Here is an 18,077-nt window from a genome sequence, read left to right on the forward strand (position 1 = left end):
GTTTGGCCACATGATTGTATGTATGATTGGTATGGATGGTTGAATTAATTAGGTCCATGGGGTATTAGCTCTTTTTAAATAACATTCTAGATATACATGACAAATTGCGCTAGAAAGCTTTTTTAAACGAGAAGAGCGACGAGGGCGCCCAGAACACCGGCGGCGGCGGGGGCCTGGTAGTGGCCGGCGCCGCTGCCTCCAGTGCTGCTGGGGGCGGCCTTGCCATCGGAGCCGGTCTCAGAAGAGTCACCGCCGTTGCCGTTACCGTTGCCGTTGCCGTCAGAGCTGGAGCCGGAGCCAGACGAGCCGGTAGGCTTGGGGCCTCCGGCGGTGGTGACGCCGGTGATGCCCGAAGGGCTGCCGACAACGGCGGTGGTGGAAGAGCCAACGCTGATGGTGAAGGAGGTGAGACCGCTGCTGGCGGCGATGGTGAGGGTGTGCGCGCCAGTGGCAAGGCCGGCAGGGATGGTGGCAACCGGGGGCTGCGAGGTCTCGGCCTTGGGCTGGGTGGGGATGGCGGTGTCGATCGACTGGGAGGGCATGCCAGTCACGATACCATCAGAGTTGGTCTGGGTCAGGTATGCGGTGGCCGGGTTGGAGTAGTCGTAGGTGTACGCCGACGTCTGGGTAGTGGGCTTGCCGTCGGTGCCAGTGAAGCCAACGAGGACAGTCTGTGGGTGAAATTGGTCAGTTTTGTGGTTCGATCGTATACGAAGGTATATATCTAAGTTGAGACCCATAAGAATCGGGTATTGTACGTACGGTGGTGTGCATCTCCTGGGCCATGGCGGCGACGGCCAGGAAAGGGGCGACAGCAGCAACGGAGGAACGCATCTTGACGGCTCTTGACTATTACTTCTTGACTTGACTGATGGACTTGTTCTGTATGAAGACTCGAGGTCAAAGGCTGTACAGGCGCAAGTGAACGAATGTGGGGAGAAAACGAGGGTAAGGTGATCTCTGGAGAAGAACCGAACTCAAGAATCGAAGGGGGCCGCCATGTTTATATTTCATTTCCCGGATGCAGGACGACATTGGTACTTTCATCTCGATCCTATCCAGTTAGCAGGGCGGCAAGGGTTCTCCGCGAAAAAAGCAAGCTGCACCAGCTGCAAGCCTGTTGCTGGTCGTCTACAAGTCGACCTTTCCTGGCTAGAGTCGCTGCCAGAGTGGATCGGCTGACTGCGCCTTGCTTCGTATTATTGCTCGGGGGGTGAGCTAGCAGCGCGGTGTACAGTAGCATGGTACTGCAGTACTGTGCTTTAGCTTGCCTGGGCAGTTCGAGGAAGTCTTTTCCGGTGGCATGGTTGTTTACTTGTCACGTCCGCTGGAGACCCCTTCCTGCATGTTACCCTCTGCTGGTCCGGTTGGCTGAACAGCAAAGAGACAACACGGCATTAGCGCGCGGCCACCAACCAGATGATCCCCCAAGCCCTGCATTTAATCTAATTTCCGATCCTTGTTGCTGGGTTGGATCATTGTCTTCTCAATCAAGGAAAAAGATAAAAAGACGAAGAAGCAAACGGATCTTGGACCTCTTCGCATACCGGGTTTGCGATTGGCTGCTGGGCGAGATTCAAGCATTCATTATCAACGTCGGTATAGAGCTTTCTTCAAGGTTCGTTCGAATGCTTCGACGGGTAGCGGGAGGAGCTGAACTGACGGGGATTCGTCCCGAGTAAGAAGTCTCACAGACTCAAAGGGGGCTATGTACACAAGTGGCAAGCTCTCGGCACAACGAGACTGGTAAGAACTTTGTATCAGAACCCCCCGATGGCTGCATGTTTTTGGGTGTCACCCGAACGCGTCTCCAAGCCACTAGGCAGGAGGCGGTCGTTTTGTCGTGTTGGCGCTGATTACCTAACACTTTTGGCACTGGATGCTCTGATCCCTATATCGAAGTGTCTTGGTGTCACTGGTTATCGTACCATGGTGGTGATTGGCATTGTCGATCGCCAGTGAGTCATTGCCTGTTTGGAAGTCGCCTGCTTTGAGCTCAGGAAAAAACGGCACCACTTGGAATTGCCTAGAAGAATCCATTCCGTCCATGCGTTGTTGGGGAACAGGTGATTTTTTGACTGTATCCAGGCATCGAGGAAGGATTACTTGCTGGCTGGCTGCATACCGACCGACTACAACTCGTACCGGACCCATGGACTCGTATGTACGTTAAGTCACTAGAGGCCAGCACTGTGTACGCCAAAAGCCGACCAACCCTCAACCCCAAGAAGAGTGGATGGGATTAACAGAGTAGTGGCTTGGAGGAGAGGGGCCGCTTGTCGGCCAGATCGGACTTGGACTGCTTGGTGCGCAGATGACCACGAAATTCCGAACTGCTTCTGCTATTTTTGGGCCAAACTTCTGGGTCGATTCACGCTGTGCTCGTGTGCTGCACACAGCGGTGGTACCCGATCTTCTGCCCGATGTCCACGTAACGATTAGGTCGCTGAACGCAGTCCTAGGTTATGTAGACGTCCGTATCCAGATTCTACAACAATGATGAGTCCTGACGCGCCTTTTGAGTTATCGAGGGAGATGATCCTCTGGAAAGGGAGAACAGAACATCCATGTTTGTCGGGAATGTGACTCTGTACCACTACGCGGTTCGCGCGCCCTCCCTGAGCTACCTGAATCGCCGAACACACCCCCTACTACCTAGGGTGCTGTCCAAGGAATATGAAAGGGTAGGGGTGTCTAATGTAAAGTGCATAATGTACCGTACGGTCCATGCCAATTGTGCTCCATATATAGCCGTTCTCTCATCTCCATCAAAATGGCCCTGGAAAACGCATCCACGGAGAGTTCTAGCATCGGCAACGGTAGGTACTGGCCTGGACCCGGGATGATGGATTTTCCGTTCAGAGCCCCCTATGTAAACTCAACTGCGCTCGGGCCCAACCAGGTTGGCCCTGGAGTGGCTTTCCGACGGGACTGATTGCCAAGTTGCCTGCTGCTGCTGCTGAACACAGGACAGTACTGTACCTACTGGAGATACGGCCAATTAGTGGCAGCAGCTCAAGGTCAACAGCTGCACGGCTAAACCGATGACAGCCCAAAAAAGTAGGCCACATTTCACACGCAACAGGACAGCTCATTGACTGTGGGATGAAATAATACCATTTCATGAGCTTTGATTAGCAACAAAACAAAGCCCACTGCAACAACACTGCGATCGAGACCATACCGACCAACAAGCAAACTATTTTTCCGATCTGCATTGCATCTCTTCGATTCGCCAACAATTCGCATGCGCCTTACCAATCCTTGATCTCCGAAAATGGTACGCCATCCCAAAATAAACACCCCCTATATCACTATGTAGCCACGCCCACTAACTTGCACCTTTTCTCGATTTAGAATACGGCATTCAACAGTGCGCTTAAGCAATCGACCGCCGTCCGGCGCGACCTGACCTCGCTCACGTCGGGCGGCCCCGCGACCCCGGCCGCGCTCGGCAGCCTCTCGGCCTCGCTCACCTCCTTCGGCCGGACGCTCGACGAGTACGGCGACCTGGCCAAGCACGAGCTCGTGGTCGCGAAGCAGGAGAAGGCGTTCGAGCGGCTGAAGAACTTCCGCGCCGAGCTCGCCGACTACCGGCAGCAGTTCAACGCCCTCAAAGAGCAGCGCGACGAGGCGCAGCACACGCAGTCCCGCACCGAGCTGCTGGGCCGGCGGCCCTTTGCGACATCGACGCCCGAGAACCCCTACGCCAACGTCGGGGCCACCCCGACTAACCCGGGTGAGGTGCCGACCAATCGGTATGGGAGCGGCGGCGCGTACAACGGCGGCGGGCAGATGAGCATGGGCACCGGCGACTACTCGCGCGAGACGCACGCGCTGCGGGAGCAGAACTTCTTCGACAGCACCAACAGCGCCCTCGACGAATACATTGCGCGCGGCCAGGCCGTCCTGGGCGACCTCGGCGCCCAGCGCGAGATGCTCAAGAACACCCAGAAGCGGCTCTACAGCGTCGCCAACACGCTTGGCATCAGCGGCGACACGATCCGCATGATTGAGCGCCGGGCGATGCAGGACAAGTGGATATTCTGGGCGGGTGCGATCATCTTCTTCGGGTTTTGCTGGCTCTGCTTGCATTTCCTACGGTAAAAAGAGGATAAGTCGGCTATCGGCAGAATGACAACATCCTTGTCAGGGGCTGGAAATACATGGGGGTGTCTATGGGCATGGCACGGCTGCATGGGTGGGTTTGGAAAAATCCGTGATATTACTTCATAGCGAGGCGTCTGGCGTTCCTTAAAATAGCATCTTGAAGTATTTTATACATCCAGTAAACTCACACTCAATATTCCGATCAGGACCGTTCTATTCTTATTTTTATCTTTTGTTGGGTGTGGCTTCTAAAGGGCACGCTCTCGTAGGTTCAAGACATGCATGACGTAGAATACGCGCAGGCTACGACTCAGCAGGCCAGCCCTTCAGCGCAATCGTGAACAACACGTCCTTGGTCGCCCGCACCTCGACAACTTCCGTATCGGGCAGCACGTGGTTGCTCGTGCTGATTTGGCCCCCGAACTCGGTCGCCCAATTCTCCACGTCCCACTCCAGCCCCTGGGTGCTGATGACGCTGGGTTCCCGGATGGGGATGATGCCCACGTGCTTCTCGAACACGTCCTTGGCCCCATTCTCCGCCCGAGCCCACTCCCGCACGTGAATACGGTGCGTGCCGGCCTTGAGGAGGAACGTCAGGCTCTCGCCGCTAACGAGATAGACGCGGCCCTCGGCGTACGTCGGCGACTTCTGGAACAGGTACAGGTGGTGCAGCTGCGAGAGGCCCTGGTCCACGCGGCCGCCCAGCCCGCCCATGCACACGATGTCGGTGCTTTCGCCGCCCCCGCGCCGCTCCCGGATGTGCCGCAGCGCTTTGGTGAAGTCGGAGCTGTCCTGGTCCCTGTCGCGGATCACCTGAACCTTGCCGCCTGTCGCCTTCTCAAAGTACGATTGCGACGTCTCGGTCAGGGAGTCTAGGTCCCCTATGATGACATCCAGATCGCTCTATACACGGCATATAAGGGGTAAGTCAGGTGCCAAGGGGTTAGGGGGAGAGATGGGCGTGATCCACCATCGGGGTAGGAGAGTAAACTAACAAGCACTTCCTCTGGCTTTTGCTCTTCCGGCTTTTTCGAGATGGCTTGCGAGCAACAGTCATACAAGTGGTTTGCCCCGCCATCGGCGGCAACGTGGTATGATGCTGGGATCATCTCAGTAACACATTGCGAGCTAGCACACACATTCGGCCAGCTACTTGTCAGTTTGACTTACAGTTATGCCATACTCGTTTCAGAGTTTGGATGTCGGTGAGCGGTTGGTTTAGTATTATAACCGACAAGTGGTCCTTCTCCTTGGTGGGAGCCTCCCAGGGCCGGGAGGGGAACAGCCGGGCTGGGAACCAGTCCGTTACGGGGCCGTCGTCTGCCGCCATCGGGAAAAAGTCCTGCTCAGAAAGTCCAAGGGTCCAGCTGCAGTGACAAGATGAAGACAGTCTGATCTGGTCGTGTAGCCTGCCTCTGAGACTTATAATAGCGACTTCACACTCCCAACAAAGATATCGTTCGATTGGGTTGAAATAGGAAGGGGGGTTCGTACAATAGATAAGCCACTAGCTTACACCGGATGGGATGGGAAGTTACTATGGTCTTTGGTGGGTCCCGTGACACCCCGTTCGTCCTCCGCATGACATCTGGCCAAGCCCGGCGCCGGTGGATGATCTGAGGGCTTCACCAGACCGAGGCCCTTCCCGGCTACGATTCCTTATCGCACCCGATCGAGAGTGATGTGGCCGAATGAGCGACAGCCATGTTTTTCATTCCAAGACATACGAAACGGGAACGAAGGTCTCTACGATAGGTGTCGACGCCTGCTGCGTCACAGGTTGATGTATACTTTCTATATGTACTAGACTATACGATCCGCCATCTACATATGCATAACGCATGCATGCAACGGTATATGACAAACCTCATTTGGTAACTCCGAAAAACATGTTGCATTGCTTTTGGCCTGTCTTGTCTTGATGCTTCTCCCGGGGGTTGACGCTAATGCGAGTAGTGTGGCCCGAGCTCCTGGGTCGGCAGCTCGGGAGCAGGCGCGTCATGATCTTAGGTAAAATTTGCGGATTGGATTTGGGAATGCCGTATTGATGCGAGGCGAGGTCTTTTTTTCGTCTTGGACCTTGATTACCAATCTTTTTTTGCGATATACCACGTCGTCCTTATCGAAGTCGCAGCAATCCCTCTTTTCCTTTTGTGTTGTGTACCGGTTGCCCCTGCTACTTTCCTTTCGTCATTCCTTAAGTCGGTAATTTTACAAGAGGACAAAACCCCTCCCCCCAAAAACTACAGTCGCAAAGAAAACGAAAGATGTACCGATCAGCGTTGCGGTCGACGCCGCGTGCGACCGACGCACTCCGACAGACAGCAGCGACTCTCCGAACCGCAGCCCCCCGAAGGTTCGCCTCCACCACACCGGCCGACAAGAAGCGCACGTGGAAGGGCTCTGTAGTAAGATGGGGTCTGGCCGTCGGTGCCGTCTACTATTACAGCACCAGCCCGGCGTTCGCCGAGGAAGTCCAACGTACGAATTGACCCCCATTGAGAAGCCGGATAAGGACCTGCCTTTGGCAATTGTCTAACATTGGACCCATATTATAGCCACACATGTCACTGCGCCGGCGTCGTTCTCCGATGACGATTTACCGACCGTCGAGGCCGTCGTGGCCCAGAAGCGCAAGGAGGCCGAGGCGCGGTTAGCCAAGGCGGAAGCCGCCGAGAAGGAGAAGAAGTCGGGCGACAAGGCGCTGACGACGACGAAAGCCTCGGATGGCGGTGCCCCGCCCGCAGATGGTGCCGAGGCTGGAGAGGCCGGTGCCGTAGGCAGCCCGGAGGACCTGGAGGCCGAGGCGGGCCAGCAGGGCGCCTTCAACCCCGAGACAGGCGAGATCAACTGGGACTGCCCGTGCCTGGGCGGCATGGCCCACGGCCCCTGCGGCGAGGAGTTCAAGGCCGCCTTCAGCTGCTTCGTCTACTCGAACGAGGAGCCCAAGGGCATGGACTGTATTGACAAGTTCCAGTGAGCTACCCCTGGGCGAGTGAAACCAATTGAGAACGAGCGGAGATGAGAGGAATTGGGATATTCCCTGCGAAAGCAAAACAAGGAGAATTGCTGACAAGAGAACCACCAGGCACATGCAAGACTGCTTCCGCTTACACCCCGAAGTCTACGGAGACGAGCTGGCCGACGACGAGGAGTCCGAGGCGGCCGTAAACGGCGCCCCCGAGACCGCCAACGCCAGCGAGACGGCCGATGCCAAGGAGGCATCAAGCCATTCCCAGACATCATCACCCGCCGAGGTTGCAGCCCCGAAAGCGGCGCCCGCGCCCGCGGCACCAGAGGAGAACCGGGCCGTGCCCAAGGCGGCATGGGACGCCACGTCCGAGAACGACACCAAGAAGCCCACCCCCGAGAGCAAGCCTAAGGCGAAGACGCCCAAGACCGAGGCCTTCTCTGCGCAACCCGGATCGAAATAAGCCAGCGATTATTGCAAAAGAGAATAACCGAAGTTCAGGAGGTGGTGGTCTAACGCGGTTTAGCAAGAACAAGAACGGAGATATAAAACAGATCAATCAATCAATCTCATGAGGCGGAGTCATGGGAAAGAGCATATGTAAAACTATATGTAGAATTATGCACGAGACATGCCGATAATAGACAATCCATCCTCCTACCTCAGCATGGTTATAACAGTGGCGAAGGTACGATATGGTATCTGATCAGCAGAGCGCGGGACCGAGAATCAGCCAAAGTAACTTCTCAATGGGTATCATATTACACGTAAAGAAACAATCTAGTAACACAAACACTATAGCATACATGTAAACGGACATGGCCCCCACCATATTCAGCCTCCAGATCCGTATCCCCTGATAGACAAGACTCTTAGGCCCTCAGCCTCGCATGTTGCTCCACTACTGCACGTTCGGAGGAACGACCATCTTCGCCTTCATGGGGGCCAGCTCGGAGCTCTTGGCCCACGCGCCGTCAGGCTTCTGGCGGTAGCACATGAGCTTGCCCTCGTCGCCGACGCTGCCGAGGATCTGGCCGTCGTCGTCGAAGCCGACGCGCCAGACTGGCGAGCGGTGGTCGCCGTGCCGGGTCGTGTTCTCGAGCTTGCACAACTCGCGGACCGTGTGGCCGACCTGCCCGGGCTGGCCAAGGTACTTGCGCTCGCCCTGCGTGCCTGACTTGTCGATCTCGGCGCGGATCCCGGAGTGGTGCGCGTGCTCCTGGGCGGCGGCCCGCGACGAGTGCGTGGCCGTCGCCCTTGTTGTTGTTGTTGTTGACGTCGAGCTGGATCGAGTTTCCTCGTGTTTCCCCTGGCCTAGCACGTCGGATACGCGCCAGCTCTTGCCGTCGTTTGGCGAGAAGGGTGTGTCGACGCGAAATACGCGGACATGGCCATCCTGGCACGCCGTAGCGATCATGTCGTAGCCCCTAAAGTTGCCGGGGGCCCAGGCTACATCACGAACCAGGCCCTTGTGTCCAGTTATCTCGACAGCCTGGTAGAACTCCCGGGCGCGCGTTGCAGCACCAAAGGAGCCGGCAATCGTCTCGCGCGTCCGGTAAATCCTGGCCGTCATCAGGCCAGAAACCACCAGTCCCAGCGCGTCAATCGGCACGCCTGCTCTCAGGGCCGTGTAGCAGGGCTCGGGGTTGGGATCGAACCGGACCTTGAAGCACGTCTCTTCGCCGCGGCTGGGCTTGGGGAGCGCCTGAAACTCATCTATGGCGGTATAGTCGGCCAGCGTCTCTGGTTCCTCGCTCTCAAAGACAGACAGCTTTCCGTCGGCTGCCAGAAGCGCAAAGTATGTATGCCTCGTGTCCTCGTTATGCTTGATCGAGAAGGATCGGTATGGCGACTTGGGCGACCGGGTCTCGTAGGCTGCTTTGCCCGTCGCACTGAAACGCCGGCCCGGAGGTGCTGAGTTGTCCTCCGTCCAGAGCTTGAAGTGTCCCTCGATCCCTAGGGACGCTAAAAGATTGGGATATACAGTCGGTGGGAGCCATTGAAGCTAAGAAACCCGGGGTATGTCAGTAAATTCATTTATTAGCGACCAGAGCTCAGCGCATACGTTGGCGGGCGCAAGTGGAGGGCAGCTGCCACTAAATAGATAGATGTGAACATACCTCGAGAATTTCTGAGCCATGGGCTACCCAGTGATCGCAAAGGCGCCATATCCCGTCCTTATGTCGGTTGAAGACGCGAATCTTGCCGTCCACCGAGCCGGTTGCGCAGCGATCGCCGTAGGCGTTGAATGCGACAGCTTGGACAATGTCATGATTGCCGTGGGCGATCAAATGGAAGGCTGGGTTCTCCTGTGGCGGAGGGGGCGCACCATCCAAGGCAGGAGTCGAAGGCATGGTAGATTGCTACAGCGACTCCTGCTGCTGCATCATTACCTAATACCAAATCTCAGGAGGGTCGTCGCTTTGGCAGGAATGAAGCTCTACCTGAATCGCGGGGCATACCATCGGGCAGATGCTTGGGGTGGGATAGCTCACATTAAAGATAATATCGGGTATAAGCTTATCACTTATCGGCAATTCTTTTGGCTGAATTGCATAATCGATGTAAGTTCATTGCTGGGTACATGTACATTCAATGTTCACCAATATAGAAGCAGTTCTGTGCAGTATCTAACCAGGTATGTCTACCTATATTAAGGTATCAATAACGTAAATAAATGTGTATGTAGTTACTTCATGAATCATTGCCTCTATGATCAATGTATTGGTCCAAAGCACGAAGCAGGTTTACTTGACATTAGTGATCACGCTAGGGCCTGGGTACTTCCCTTTCACCTGACTCTGGTAACAATCACCGAGTTAACCACCTTCCCATACGGATGAACAACAAGCGCGACTTCCAACTTGCTACGAAGGCTAGCGGTGGTCGCATCGAATTCCTAAGTTGCGGGCAATATTAGCATGCAAGAGTCTTGTCATCGGCACTCTTTACCTCTCTGCTCCGACTGACTGACCGGATATAAGCACGTTCGCAGGCCCCAACTGCTTCGGATCACCAGCAACGCCCCAGGGCGCATCCTTGCTGCAATGCTCAGGGCTATCTGCTCTTTCTCAAGCTGTGTCACTCCGACCAGCGCAGCCAAGTAGACGACGTCGCAGCTAGTGAGACTCTGCGATTCAGACTCGGCGCTGCCGCAGTAGTGGTCCATCTCTTCCTTGGGGATCCCGAGCCTGGTAACAAGGTTCGACGATGTTGCAATGGCCTTCTCATCGCGGTCGACGTTGGTTATGACTGGACCCTGAGACTGATCTTTCGACGGCACGCAGCCGGATAGCGCGTCCTCTTTCAAGGCTTTCAGGAGGCATATGGGCGTCAATGGAAGAGGCCCCGACCCCACGAAGGCAATCTTCCGTGGACGGTCGAGACCCGCCGAGCGCAGAGCACACAGCTCGAGTCGCGTGAGCTCTTCATAGTTGCCATAGTAGGGAAATGTCTCCAATAGCCTTTGCGCTTCGGCTGGGTCTTGTCCCTGGGCAATATGGCGAGCCCAATGAGACTCGAGACAGCTTTCAGCTTGAGAACACAAGTTCTGAAGCGACGGTAGAACAGCTTGGAGCTTGCAGCTCGCAAGGACCTATGGCTCTCATGGTTAGCATCTGGCCGACGCGCATTCCGACTGATGCGGTCCCATTACCTGAGAGACTGTCTTCGCATCGCGGATCTCGCAACACTGGGATACCAGATCGCCGAAGAGGCTGTTGGTGGTCTCGCTGGGGCTCAGATCGGTCAGGTCCTGTAACCTGGTGTGTATGCCGACAATCCGGTCAACGATCGATGAGGCATCCCCAGATGACGTTGGCGAGCAGGCCACATGTTCGCAACTCTTCTCGGGCTCGCCTGATGTTAGAGCGCGGGGGTCACGTGCCTTCTTCCTAGAAGCGCCAGCCCAGGCTAACAGTCCAGACATGGCCAGGTTCGGTCGAGAAACGGCAAGTCCAACGTTTTTTCTTCAGAGTACCTTGATGGCCGGTAATCGTTTTAGAACCTCGCTAGTCGTCTGATATAGTGTTTTGATTCCGCAGGATGGTCGTTTTATAGCAAGACAGGTCTCCCTCCATGAGTCAAGGGATTAGGAGCAATGACTGAGAATCGGTATGTGGACGATTGGAGGAATATTTGATTCATAGGGGCGGGCCCGGAAGGGAGTCAAAATATCAATCTATAGGCATTGTTTGTGTGTGTTGTTGATGTTTACAGGACTTGTGACACCGGGGGCATCCAACAAGGTTCTCAGACCCATCGGCTTTCCGCTTTCCGGGGGCTTGGACACCTACCGCGCACACCAGATAGGAAGGCGTCCATGGTCGTCCTATGCAAACCCATTTATTCAACCGGGTACGCCGACCTATGAGACGGAGGGTATTTCCAAGTTTCCCATCAAGTGCAGCCTGAACCCCCGTCATAGAGCTGGCCCCCAACATGGAACCCCTAGCCAGCCGCACAACGGCCCCATGAATACAAAGGCGGCAAGGCGTAATGCTAATTTACCACGTTACTACCTTGTTCATTATAAGCTTCTCATATCAATTCAAAAACACGAGAGCGCCGTTGGCGCCAGCAATATCATGAAGGTTCAGTGGCGGTATAGCCCCCAGCCGCAAGTCTGGACGCTCAACTGTTGCCAGGAAAAGACTTAATTAGCTTTGAAAGATCATTTTTCAAGGAAGGTAGGGTGCTTTTTAGCTAACATATCTTCTTTTAATACTATTCCGACCATAGACTCTCCGGATCACACTTACGCTTGTGTACCCCGAAATCGCAGCGGCACTAAAGGGATCGCCGCTGAGTGCCAAGACTCGGTCCTGCGCCAGCCATCTTCCTCCGGCGCATCGCTCTCTTTCACTACGCTCATAAATACACGCTCCATGGTGGCCGCGCCAATGGAATAGCAATTTATCCCCAAGCGTGACTTGTTCTGCTCCAAGACCTCGATGAGACGCACTGTCAGGCTCTGCGTCTCTTCATCCCTGCTGCCACCATCCCGCTCCGAAAGGGGCAGAGCGTCACCTTCTTCCCCGTTGGCGGCAGGGCTGGGGCATAGCGCGCGATCCGCGACGGGCGACTCGGCGGGCAAAATGAACCGGACCTGACCCCCGAGGTTCGTTCCCTCGAACTGCACCCCCGGTAATGAGTCCACGACCCAGCGCTCGACCGCCGCCATCTCGTCGGGAGGCGACCCGGGCGCCGACCCCAGCACGAGGTGCACATGGAGCTCGTTGCTGTGCGCCGCGCGCAGCTCGCGGGTGGTGCCGACGGCGAGCAGCCGCGTCGAGAGGATGGCGGCGCGCGTCGCGAGCGCGTCGGCCTCCTCCATCGAGTGTGTGGTCAGCAGGACGCTGCGGCCCGGCGCGACGGCCTTGAGGGTCTGCCACAGCACGCGCTTCGCGGCCGCGTCCATGGCCGTGCTGGGCTCGTCGACCAGTAGCACGGGTGGGTCGCCCAGCAGCGCGATGGCCAGCGACAGCTTGCGCTTCATGCCCCCCGAGAGCCGCGACGCCGGTTTGTCTGCCTGCGCGCCGCCGAGGCCGACTTGGCCTGCGGCGCGGTCGGCGGCGGCGCGGACGTCCGCGAGGCCCTTGCAGCGCGCGTACAGGCGCAGGTGCTCGCGCACGGTGAGGAGGTCGAGGGCGTCGTGCTGCGGGCAGACGCCGACGTGGCGCCGGGCGAGCCTCGGGTCCCGAGCGATGTCGTCTCCCTCGAGCAGGATCGACCCTAGGGAGGGCGCCAGCCCGCCGCGGATCATGTTGATGACCGTGCTCTTGCCGGCGCCGTTGGGGCCTAGCAGCGCGAGGATCTCGTCTTTGCGAACACCCAACGACACATTGTCGATGGCCAGATTTCCGCCGAAACTCTTGGACACGCCAAGAAGGCGCATCAGGTCCTCGCTGGAGGCCGCAACGCGTGCGGCCTCTTTTTCAACGTCCGCGCCGCCGGAGCTGCCGCCTGCGTGTTCCAGTTCCTCATCCCGCTGGAGTGATCGGCCGCGCCTGCCGAAGGAGAACATTGTGGTGCTTCCATCTAGTCTCATCAGAAGAAAGAAGCCGCCGGCAATGTAGAGTATGAGCAGCAATATGGGCCCGCCGTATGCGTAAATGGAGCCCGGGTTGTCGACGATGTCGGTGCCGCGACACCGGACGATGTTTGCGTTGAGACTGACAGACAGGGCGCGGATCAGGTTCTCGATGGGAAGGATGAGGCCGAGCCCGAAAACTACCCCTTCCATGCTCTCGTCGCCCGCACCGATGACCTAATCAGGTTATCATGTTAGTACACCGGTGTGATTCCTTGTCATCATATTAGCAAGCACTCATGCACTCACCATTGTAGGCACCAAGGCACCTACGAACTCCGCCAGCATTACCAGTAGAGCCAAAGAAAAAGCCGCTGACTGCGAGCTAGCAAAAGTAGACACCGTGTAGACGGTAATCGTGGCAGCAATGCCGTAGAGCATCAAGACGAAGAAGACGTATCCAAGACCCCAGTATGGCGCTTGTATCTGCAACACAAATGTGCAGATAATAGAGATGACCAAGACGAAGAAGGAGTCGAACAGAAGGTGAGAAGTCCAGAGCGGCACAGTGCGGACACCCTAGACGTAGTATTAGAGGTTAGAAGGCCCCTTGATGCCCTTCTACCAGCAGACCCGGTAGCGGACAGAAGAAATCAGTCAGGAGCTACTACTTACGTTCGAGTACTGCAGGGCCCGGACCCCCGACTGGCGCTCGTAGGCGGGGTACAGCGTGAAGAAGACGGGGTAGAACGACATCATGGCGGCGAAGATCGTGATCCAGAGGGAGCTGCCGGCGCTGTCGTGGCCGGTGTAGAAGGCGAGGGGGGTTGTAGGACACGGCGATGGGGGTCCCCGTTCGCACCATGGTCATGAAGTTCATCAGGACCATCGACGATGACCCGCGGGCGTCAGCCGGAATAGCCAGGAGCGGCGGTAGAGACGTAGCGCGGCGGTCGATACCGTTCTCATTGTTGTTTTTGTCGTTATTTCTGGCTTCTGCTTCAACATATATCCCGCCATACCTGGCCCTGTTCCGCACTGTCTGATTGCCGTTGGCGTAGTAGTCGTAGAGACTTTGGCGCGTACTCAGAAGAACCGGGGCCGATGCGTTGAAGTAGCGTGGGGATGGAGTCGAAAAGGGGTCTCGGAAAGCTAGGTCGTAGCTAGTCCTCGATGCCTCGGTCATGGTGCGGTTGATAGCGGGCGGGCCCGCGGCAACCTCGGTGATGTTGGGCATGTATACCGGATCGGCTCCTCGAGTAGGCGCGCTCACCAGACCCTGGCATGCGGGCGGTTTATATTCGCCGAGAACGTTCTTCCCAAACGCCGTGACGATGATGGGGATCGCCAGCACGATGAGGTAAATTAGCCACTGTGAGCGCAGAATGATGATACGCTTTAGTATTAGTGCCCGCATCTGCTGGAGTACAGACGGCTGCATTATCGTGAGTCGGCTTCCCATACGCTCAGTTCCGGGGTCGGGGTAGTAGGACTTGGCGTCCAAGATTTGGGGATCTTCGGTGACATTGAGGAAAACGTCTTCGATCGTGGGCCCTGTGATGGAGAAACGGGTATCCCGAGGCCTTTTGAATGAGGCCAATACTTCCGCAGCAGACGAGGGGTCGGGCGTCGTGCAGATATACCGTTCACCGCCGTCGACGATTGGGTATTGTACATGAGATACGGACTCAGTCTTGGGGATTCGGACGCGATATCCGCCGCCATGTTGGCTCTTCAGCTCGGCAGGGGTACCTTGGCACTTGACGCGACCTACCGAGAGAACCACTATCTGGTCAGACAACACCTCACATTCGTTTAGGAAGTGTGTAGTAAAGATCATCGTCCTCTTTGAGCGTTCCTTGAGGATGGCGTTCCAGATCACCCGTCGCGACACGGGGTCCATACCTGACGTAACCTCGTCCATTAGCCACACGGAACTGCCTCCTACCAGCATGCACGCCAGCTGCAGCTTGCGCTGCATCCCCCCACTCAGGTGCTTCGACAAGCACGACTTCTTGAGCGTCAAGTGGCAGGTCTCGATCAGAGCATCCAACGCCTGCGGACTCTCGGTATTTCCCTTGAGCATGTTCCACAGCACGACGTGCTCGTAGACAGTCAAATTCTCCCACAGGATGTTCTTCTGGGGGCAGATGCCCATGGAATACGGCGACGCGCGGATTCGGATATCGCCATGGGATGGTACCTGGACCCCGGCAATCATGTCGAGCGCAGTGGACTTGCCGGAGCCGTTGGGGCCGACCAGACAGAGTATCTGGTTTTTCTGACTCGTGAGGCGTAGCCCGTCAACAGCCTTGATCGATGGATTACGGGCACCGCAGCAGCAACAGCAGAATATTTTGCGCCATATGGAGGGCCGGCAGTGTTTTTCAAGATTCGATACCTCGATGGCGGTATGGGAATCGTGAGCAGCTGCGCTGTTGTCGAAGACTCGGTATCGCCGATTGTTTCGATGCAGGGCATACTCAGCCACCCACGCCAGAAAAGGAAACGCGATTATTTGCACGGCCAGCAAGAGCCACTATTGGTGAGGTCGTATTAGCAATGAGCGCAGTTCCTTGTGAAGGGAGACAAACAGAAAGCCAAAAGGGAGATGGCAATCACGTACCAACAGATAAGGGGGAGCTTCCGTTGTCCAGCTATACTCAGGACTAAAAAAGGATGTCCCAGCCTCCACGCTCCACTGCGGTCTAGGTTGCGACAGTCTCATCGGCAGCAAGGACATCTGCAATCTTCCTAGATAGTCGAAGAAGAAGGTGTAGTTCATGCTGGGAAACAAAAGACCCAGGACGACGACCTGAGTAAGCGAGGGCGGGTTATCGAACGACACATTGTCCACGTAAGCCGCGACGATGGAAAGGAGGTACGAAATACAAGCAATGACGATGGCGCCAAGGGCCGCGCGCCTGAAGAAAGCTGCCGCGAAAATGCTGGCGTGCGTAACGGCCCAGCCGGTAAAGACCTGCCAGAAGATCAGCACGGCCGGATTCGTCGTGGGCGCGAACAGTTTCCAGAAGACTGGGTTGGGTAACGTCAGTAGATGGTTTAAGTTCATATTGAAGCGTGCGGCGAGCTTACTGCATCCAAGAATGATCCAGAGCGGCAGGTATAGGAGGTCAAAGGCGATCATGTAGCTGGCGATTCTTGACCATGCAGTCTCGGGTCCACCCATGGCGTCCATCAGTTGAGTGAGACCGGATTCGCGTTCCGTAATAACCATGCTACTGACATGGTAGCATAGCGTCGTCATTGTGAGTAAGAACAGGAAGGAAAGCACTGGAGAAACCATACATTAGTTACTATCAAGAGATAGGCAGAATAAAAATGGAACGCGAGGTGCCAAGCTTAGCGTATGCATACAATAGGTAGCTAGCCCAGCAAAGTCCTTTCTCTTGGTCTCGTCATGTTGTGCCTGCGATTCTTGCGTGAAGGCAAACACTTCAGGTATTACGGTCGAATCGGTAATGGCATTATCGATGGCAAGTTGGAGGGGCAGAATAGCCCCTTCGGCGTCGCCGGTATGGGTAAAGGGGTTGAAGTTTTGTCCCCCGCCCGACGCGGGCGCGATCTTGACATCGTAGTCCCAAGTGGCGTTCGCGCGGCCACTCTTGGGAGTATCGTTGAAGGACACCACGGCATGGCAGTTGGATTGTCCGTGAAAGTCAACGCTACAGGCTCGCGCGACATCATCTTCGTTGGTCAGGTGCACGACGGTTTGAGCGTCCAACGGCGCTGTCAATCGGCTCAGGACGTCGGGGAAGTCGGGTCCAAGCCCGTGGCTCTCCACGATCACCAACTTCTTGCCCCCGGTAGCTCGCATGGAATCCCTCAGGCTCAGAATCGTGGCCCGCCTGCCAACCCCGTACTTGTTGTTATCCGGCGTGAAGTGTGGTATCTCAAGGAGAAGCGTCAGGATCAGAATAGGGAGTGCGAGAGCCTGTATACATGTCGAGACAGGCGAGCGAAATAGGGCAAGAGTGAAGTTCTTTCGGGTAAGGGCCCAGGTCTGGGCCATTAGCCTGCCGGACTTCATGACTAATAACGAAACGAACGTCGCTGGAGATTTTGCAGGAGCGGCCAAGCAAAGAGTCGAATCGAGTGAGAGAATCAGTGGCCGCTTCCGTGTCCGCCCCTTTAACCTATAGATGCAGCAAGCAGAAAGGTGACAGGCAGACCAATAAAGATATATTTATTATTATAAGTATATATTGGTATAGAATTACTAACTCAGGTAATTGCTATATGCCAAACGCCATTCCTACTGTATCATATGCGTCCTCATCGCCCACCCATGGCCGAATCATCGTGATTAATGCACCATTTCCACTGAAAATATCCGCTCCCACAGCTAGGGGCGAAGAAACCGCTCATGGCAACCGTCATTGTGGCCACGAAAGGGGTTTACCGTTCCGACAGGCGGCTGTGTCTCGTATCGAATTGTGAAATACGCCGATCTTTCCAATTACCGGTGATATCTTCTTAGGCAGCAAGATTAATGTAGGCAACAGGGTTACATGCAATCATCTCCACATGCAAACTCCGAAAGTGGTTAGCCGCCAGGTTCATGCTGGGCCACAGTAGCTCTTGAGCATACTGAACATCGGCAAGACCCATGTGAGACAATCAGGCCATCCCGAAGACGGTTGCATATTGCCTGCTAGGACGGGGACTTTTCGTTTACCTTTGACAACACACCGGGACCCGGCACGGCCACGATCATTTCTTGTTCGCCCAAGCCAGAGTGTGCCAGCCCTTGTTCCTTTGGGACTTTGAATAGCCGTATGTCGATACGTACCTTGGCATCCTCGCTTGGCCTTTGGATCCCCGCTCAGTCTCATCAATAGATTTATCTCACCGACCGTCCTTGGCCTGTCGTTGTTCTCCTGGAGATTTGCACAGCGCGTAACCTTTCCGGCAGCTGGTGGCGGGCATGGCGGCCGAGGGGGC

General features: G+C 56.0%; 7 protein-coding genes across 7 annotated transcripts; 2 read left to right on the forward strand and 5 right to left on the reverse strand.

Annotated features, from left to right (window-relative positions):
• Positions 1 to 122: 122 nt before the first annotated feature.
• On the reverse strand, positions 123 to 834 carry PG985_004613 (uncharacterized protein; the record flags this gene model as incomplete). The annotated part of the gene is made up of 2 exons (XM_066824382.1): positions 123 to 671; positions 763 to 834. The coding sequence occupies 2 exons, from the start codon at positions 832 to 834 to the stop codon at positions 123 to 125; spliced, it is 621 nt and encodes a 206-aa protein (XP_066687542.1).
• Positions 835 to 3,277: 2,443 nt separating this feature from the next.
• PG985_004614 (uncharacterized protein) lies at positions 3,278 to 4,107 on the forward strand (the record flags this gene model as incomplete). Its single annotated transcript, XM_066824383.1, has 2 exons — positions 3,278 to 3,280; positions 3,358 to 4,107. The coding sequence occupies 2 exons, from the start codon at positions 3,278 to 3,280 to the stop codon at positions 4,105 to 4,107; spliced, it is 753 nt and encodes a 250-aa protein (XP_066687543.1).
• A 306-nt stretch (positions 4,108 to 4,413) lies between these two features.
• On the reverse strand, positions 4,414 to 5,440 carry PG985_004615 (uncharacterized protein; the record flags this gene model as incomplete). The annotated part of the gene is made up of 3 exons (XM_066824384.1): positions 4,414 to 5,013; positions 5,106 to 5,209; positions 5,281 to 5,440. The coding sequence occupies 3 exons, from the start codon at positions 5,438 to 5,440 to the stop codon at positions 4,414 to 4,416; spliced, it is 864 nt and encodes a 287-aa protein (XP_066687544.1).
• A 937-nt stretch (positions 5,441 to 6,377) lies between these two features.
• On the forward strand, positions 6,378 to 7,544 carry PG985_004616 (uncharacterized protein; the record flags this gene model as incomplete). Its single annotated transcript, XM_066824385.1, has 3 exons — positions 6,378 to 6,591; positions 6,669 to 7,086; positions 7,199 to 7,544. 3 exons carry the CDS (start codon positions 6,378 to 6,380, stop codon positions 7,542 to 7,544), a joined length of 978 nt encoding a protein of 325 aa, XP_066687545.1.
• A 438-nt stretch (positions 7,545 to 7,982) lies between these two features.
• On the reverse strand, positions 7,983 to 9,435 carry PG985_004617 (WD40-repeat-containing domain protein; the record flags this gene model as incomplete). Its single annotated transcript, XM_066824386.1, has 2 exons — positions 7,983 to 9,086; positions 9,202 to 9,435. 2 exons carry the CDS (start codon positions 9,433 to 9,435, stop codon positions 7,983 to 7,985), a joined length of 1,338 nt encoding a protein of 445 aa, XP_066687546.1.
• A 581-nt stretch (positions 9,436 to 10,016) lies between these two features.
• On the reverse strand, positions 10,017 to 11,009 carry PG985_004618 (uncharacterized protein; the record flags this gene model as incomplete). The annotated part of the gene is made up of 2 exons (XM_066824387.1): positions 10,017 to 10,676; positions 10,737 to 11,009. 2 exons carry the CDS (start codon positions 11,007 to 11,009, stop codon positions 10,017 to 10,019), a joined length of 933 nt encoding a protein of 310 aa, XP_066687547.1.
• Positions 11,010 to 11,837: 828 nt separating this feature from the next.
• PG985_004619 (uncharacterized protein) lies at positions 11,838 to 17,163 on the reverse strand (the record flags this gene model as incomplete). Its single annotated transcript, XM_066824388.1, has 7 exons — positions 11,838 to 13,349; positions 13,422 to 13,691; positions 13,788 to 13,908; positions 13,949 to 15,651; positions 15,739 to 16,148; positions 16,209 to 16,406; positions 16,491 to 17,163. 7 exons carry the CDS (start codon positions 17,161 to 17,163, stop codon positions 11,838 to 11,840), a joined length of 4,887 nt encoding a protein of 1,628 aa, XP_066687548.1.
• Positions 17,164 to 18,077: the final 914 nt, after the last annotated feature.

Source organism: Apiospora marii (assembly GCF_038362585.1).
Source record: "Apiospora marii strain CBS 49790 chromosome Unknown utg000003l_segment0_segment0, whole genome shotgun sequence".
In the NCBI taxonomy this organism is placed as follows: Eukaryota; Fungi; Ascomycota; class Sordariomycetes; order Amphisphaeriales; family Apiosporaceae; genus Apiospora; species Apiospora marii.